The sequence below is a fragment of the Phasianus colchicus genome, chromosome 4, assembly GCF_987193195.1.
Source record: "Phasianus colchicus chromosome 4, bPhaCol1.hap1.1, whole genome shotgun sequence".
In the NCBI taxonomy this organism is placed as follows: Eukaryota; Metazoa; Chordata; class Aves; order Galliformes; family Phasianidae; genus Phasianus; species Phasianus colchicus.
Window position 1 is genome coordinate 50,355,649 of NC_143439.1, and position 6,000 is coordinate 50,361,648.

Below are 6,000 nucleotides of genomic sequence, written 5' to 3' on the forward strand. Positions count from 1 at the left end.
CCCAGGTCCAGCAAATTTTAACTGCACACCTAAGCAGCACTGAATACTAAAGTTGCAGTAGTTTACCAGAACAAGTTCTATACTGTCAGTGGAAATTACAACTGTCATCTAATGAGGACTAGGAAGAGTCCTTCATAACAGAGGGATGAGATAATGTGAGAAGAAGCGCTGAGAAGAAGGAGTGCTGTTAAAAGATTAGAGTCAAATCTTCAAAGGAAGATCTCAGGCTTCCTGAGAAAACTACCCACTCACAAACAGAAAATATTGCCATTATCCGTATTTGTAAAGATAATTCAGCTATTACTGAAGGATGACTGAAAAGTTGTCGGTTTTCTCCTTGAAACACACACTTGATTTCACCCTAGTATTTATCAGTGGTGTCCATGTAGTTTGTTTGATTACCAAACAAAAGTCTGATTCTCAAGACTAAGTGTTTCTACATTTCCAGCACATTCAGATTCAGATGTCTTTATCTGGTCTTCCCCTCTACCACTGCTCCAGCACAGGCCTTGAGTGCTGAAGCACCTAGCCTCTTTTTCCCAGTCAGATGAGCTGATCAGTTAAAAAGGCCACGTGCAAGACTTATTACCTCTGTTATCAAAAGGAAACTACTCTGAGATCACCTATCAGAATGGAAAAGTAGAGTTGTATCAACTCTGGAAACTTCTATCTCTTCAGAAATATCTCAAAGCTCAATTCCTTGCAAATGATTAGGAAACTTCTGAGACATCACCCCAATACCACAGCTGCCTGATTCTGTTTTCTGCCAGAAGACACTGCAGAATGGAGCGTGTGAGCTCTCTGCCTTTGCATCATTGGGGCATTACCCAGGTTATTTAAAGCAGTGAAAAAATTGGTTTGAGCTGACCAGGTGGAATTGATCTATTAGTTAATTCATCTTCCCTGTGAACAACTATCCTGCTGAAAGACTCAAGAACTGAAAGCTGAACTGCACGTTATGAGGCAACAACAGAATTACAAATGTGATTATTGGGAATGCCCAGCAAAGCATATTTCTTCCCTAAACAGTGCAGTGAAATTCTGTGCAAGACCACATACAAATTCAGGATCTCTGTTACATACTGATTGGAGCATTTACCCTTTACCTGGAAGACAATAGCTCTATGTATTTTGGATTGTCCAATTTTGGCACAAGGGAGAATTATCTTAAGAGTAATTTCTTTTTTAGTGCTGTTAAACAGATTGATACTGAAGCAGAAAGATAGGATAAATTGTATTAAGCCAATTTAGGCCTGGGAAATGTATAATAATACATTAGCTGGTATTTCACACCATTGGCCAAAGGGCAGCATATAGACTGGCCCAGTTCCTGGCTGCTACTTCTGCAGTAAAAACCATATCTTTTTTTTCCTGAAGCAGCCCCATGTCCTTTGATATCAGCAGCTAGAGCAGAGACCTTGCCAGGATAGTAGGTGCTTCTGGCCAGGGAGAGAGTGGTGATGGTCAGAAGGGGCTGCTTGAATCCAGAGCAAGGCCCTAGCCCTGGGATAGCCATGCCAAGGGGAGAAGTACTGGGAAGAGCAGACAGCACCAAGCCCATCACCAAGCACGGTTCAAGAGAGCATTTGCTGTGATTCTTCAACCTGCAGGGAGGGCAGATTTGCCACAGGTCCCCAGCTACTTGTGAGGCTGCCTTTTGTGGTGGGATCTGGCAGAGCCAAGAGGAAGGCTGTGTGTTGAGAATAGGCTCTGGAGATGCTTTCCCAGTATGCTTGATGTGTCTGGTCTCTCTCCTAGTGGCCATCCCTGCAATCGGTGCCCAGTACTCCATGTTTCCAGCTGCACCACCAGCCAAGATGATGGAAGATGGCAAAATCCACACAGTGGAGCACATCATCAACCCTATTGCCGTCCAGCAGGACCCAGCCAGTGCAGCAGCTGCTGCAGCAGCCGCAGCCGCAGCAGTAATACCAGCTGTGTCAACGCCTCCCCCCTTCCAGGTGAGTTCAGTGCAGGCAGCCCAATTCCATATGTTCTGCTCTGTATACTCAGTGCAGGGGAAAAGCTGCCTGCAGCACTCTCTGACTGATGCTCTTGCTTGGTGCCTGCTTCTGTGGGACTGGTTGTTGCTCAAGCATGACCCCACTGAAATCCTCACATCCCACTGCAGCTCTTGGGTTGATTTCTACTCCCATTACTTTGTCCCTTCTTTCCAACGCGCAGAGAAATTCATCTCACATAACCTGAGACTTCCCTCCAGTGGTTATATCTGGCACCTGAGCCATACATATGCCTTTATGTGGAAACTTTCCTTGGTAACCCAATCCAAACCATTCTATGTGTCACAGGAGAAGATCAGGCACCCCAAAAGTGCTGTTCATTTGACCTGTCTTAGACATCTGCACTTTGGACAGTTGCTTTTCCTCTATGGAGGACCCAAATTTGGTAGGAAGAGGAGAGTCCCCAGGAGGACATCTCACTGTAAACACACTAAACAAGGACGGGAAGATAGTGCATGCCCTGTTGAGTGAGAGAGATGAGTGAGACACACAGGGTAGTCTGGATTGGGTGCACATGAAGGATATCCAGTCCAACTGGTGCCATGACACTGGGGAGCCTGTTACAGTGCCTGTCCACATTCTGGTGAAGAACATTTTCCTGATCCCCAACCTGACCCTGGCACTAGGCCTGCTTGTGCTTAAGGACTGTTTGAACCATGCATGGTTTGGCTGTGAGGCTACCCAGTGTGGAGTCAGGAGTTGGACTGGATATCCCTCATGGAGTCCCCTCCAACTCAAGACATACTGCAATTCTCTGATTCCAGGGCCGCCCCATAACCCCAGTGTACACCATGGCCCCCAACGTGCAGAGGATCCCCGCTGCTGGCATTTATGGGACAAGTTACGTGCCATTCGCAGCACCCGCTGCAGCAACAGCAACGATAGCCACGCTACAGAAGAATGCCGCCGCTGCTGCTGCCGCTGCTGCCGCCTACGGGGGCTATGCTGGCTACATACCTCCGGCCTTCCCAGCTGCCACCATCCAGGTGCCCATCCACGACGTCTACCAGACGTACTGAGACTGTCGGCAGAGAAACAAACACTGAAGGAACACTTTACTATTTATGAAGAATGCGCCTGCTGCAGGAGAGCAATGTCAGGACTCAGTAAACTGACGCAGAACCTGAAAGTGAAGAATGTCACAGAAAAACATGTTCAAAATGTTTTCTACGCTTGAAGTTTTCACTAACTTTTTTTAGGCTATTTTTAAAATTTAACACGCCTGTATTCATACATTTCTAAACGACCTTGATGCAGCCATCCATCACTTACATGCCTTTATACGCATCACAGTGGGGTTGCACAGGGTCCTTTTTTTTTAGCAGTTATATTTTCAATATATTTGTGGTATGAAGGTTATTTTTAGTAACTTCTGCACTCCAGAGATGTCTATTTTGTAGTGCCTTTAATAATATATCAGCTATATATTAAGAAGCACACCTGAGCAGCTAGGGAAAGTTTAAACGATATATTTTGAAGAATATATTCAATATTTAAAGAATACATTCCTTAGATTTTTTTTTTTTTAAAGAAAAGAAAAAAACAACAAGTATCTTATTTAAGAAATGTTATACTGGAAAGTGCAATTTGAAAAACGTGCAAGACCTCTGCGTTTTTGTGCTGGCATTAATACAGTCTGTTTGTTACTGTTTGAAATCAAAAATAATTCATATTGCCTTTGTAGGAGGAACAGAAAGAAGAAAGCCTCCTCACACGAAGCCCTTCGCAGTGTGATTAGCAGGCTTATGATGCTAAAGGAAAGGCTCAGAGTTTTCCTCAACAACTGGAATTTCTATTTATTGAAGCTACCTGTAGTTCAGCCTTGGAGCACGCGCAGATACGCGCGCCTCATATTTTGCGTAAGGCGTCTCGACTTCGATCTTCATCCAGTATAAAACCTAGGCTCTTTTTAAATGCTCTTTATTTTATTCTTTGAAGTATATGCTGTAGTGACTGAGAATGTATGCTGTTGTAGGCAAGAGCTCGCCCGCTCCTGGCAGCAGGATGCGCGGTGCTATTTACCCATAGCTTCATCACGTCCCGTGAGAAATTTCCGAGGTACTGGGGGTGGTGGTGATACTGGAATTGACACAGCAAGGCTGGCGTCCCTCCCGGCCTCCCTTCCACACAGACTCCAGCTCCCACACCTGGAGCTCTGCGTGCACATCAGGGATGGGAAGGATTGGACCCCGCCGTTTTAAGACGTAGAGCTTGTAAATACCTTTTAATATACTTTTTAAAAGTCATTTTATGTTGCAAATTTACATGGTATGTGGTTTGCCACAAAACAAACACAGTTTATTTTGATGTTGTTAAAAAAAAAAAAAGTTTGTTATATTAAGGAGTAAATATATTATTGCAGTGTTTTGTGGCCTGTTTAAAGGCTTTTATTTAGTAGTGCAGTGAATGTAAAATATGGTAAAACGTTAAAGAAATATCTCACCCATTTTATGAAGTGTATCAGCTCTGCAATCACAGCTCCAGTGAAGGGAGGTGTGGAGCAGGGAGTGAGTAAACAATTTTGCTTTGCTTTTAGTGGTATAAATACCAGCTGAAGGGGTTTCATATAAAGTATATTTTGACAACAGAACCACTTTCGGATCATCTCCAGCTTAGTAAAGTGACCTTTTAATGCATATTTTTCTTGCCTCAAAACGGAGCGGTTGTTTTTAGGTGCTCTTACTCAGCAAAGCTGAGCTCTATTTAAACCTGTCCAACTGCTATCAAAAGCACTGTGAGGAAGTTAACCATTAAGTCGGACTCTGACCCTCCGTGCCCCTTCCCTGGAGGCTTTTGCCATCTGTCCCACCGCTTCTGAAAACAAAATCCTTAGCCTCCAAACCTTCATCCCAAACACCCTGCCTGTTTTTAGGGTAAGGGGAGGTGAAGCAGGCAAAGCCTTGTCAGAAGACCCTGGCAGAGTACCCAGAAATTGCTGGGGCTCCAGCTAAGGCTTTGTACAACTCAGTGCTAACTGCCACCATGGGTCACAGCCAACCTCAATGTCATCCAGGCACTGCAGGCCCTGCTATCCCCTTTCCAGCCCCTCCATCAGAACCATGGCCAACCCAGAAGAGCATCAAAGGGCAATGGCTCTCCCAACCATCCTCTACCCACTGGCCCCTGTTGCTTGCATCAGGGACAGAAAGGAGCCCAAAGAGGTGAGTCCCTAGGCCACCACGCCAGGGCAGGAGCAGGTAGGACGTGGGGATGCAGCCTCCCACCTCCATCTTTTCCATTTGCTTCTAAACCATTTCATGTACACTACTACTGAGGTAAGTCTGATAACTTGAAATGTGAACATCTTTAGGTTAAGAACAAACTATTCAAAGAAATATATATATATATATTAAAGAAAAACTAGTGTGCCTTATTCTTGAAAGAGCTGATATTTTAGGTGTTTTATTGTATCTCTGTTTTCTGTATTGTCAGAAGCCTCTGAATTTATTTAGTTCTGCTCCATTTACGGTACATTTCTAGGACATAGTGAATAAAGCATTCTATAAAAACAGAGACTGTTAATTTATTGTAACATTCTATTGCCAGGTGAGCTTTCCCGTGGGCAATGTGCCCCCTCCTGGCTGGGCAGGTTCTTGGGGCAGGAGGGGAGCAGGGAGCCATGACCCACAGGCTCCTTGGGAGCAGAGACGGGCTGGAGGACAGTGCTTACTCCAGCACATGCACTGGGTTCCTCCTCAATTATCCAGCAGTTGTAGATCAGCCTAAATCTCTTTTGAAACCCAATTTAGAGTCCATGCCTGGATGCTGGATGCAGATGGAAGAGCTGAAGCTGTTGTTTCTCTGTGCTTTCCACTCACTCACTGCACAAGACCACATCCCCGGGCAGAAGCTCTGGGAGCTGGCAATGGGGTGCTCTGTTAAGAGCAAGCCCAACATTATTATCCTCTGAGCATGCTTCAGCCCACAAACACAGCCCTTCCTTGAACAGATCGCAGGACTGCACCTCCTGGAAGCAGTC

At 45.1% G+C, this 6,000-nt stretch overlaps 1 protein-coding gene across 7 annotated transcripts in view; it reads left to right on the forward strand.

Moving 5' to 3' along the window:
• Positions 1 to 5,531, forward strand: part of RBM47 (RNA binding motif protein 47) — a 75,722-nt gene extending 70,191 nt beyond the window's left edge. For all 7 annotated transcript variants that reach the window (XM_031588507.2, XM_031588508.2, XM_090139534.1 and 4 more), the window contains 2 exons: positions 1,759 to 1,961; positions 2,786 to 5,531. In XM_031588507.2, the coding sequence (XP_031444367.1) occupies positions 1,759 to 1,961; positions 2,786 to 3,040 (458 nt within the window). In that variant the 3' untranslated portion in view covers positions 3,041 to 5,531. The remainder of the gene's footprint in view (positions 1 to 1,758; positions 1,962 to 2,785) is intronic.
• Positions 5,532 to 6,000: the final 469 nt, after the last annotated feature.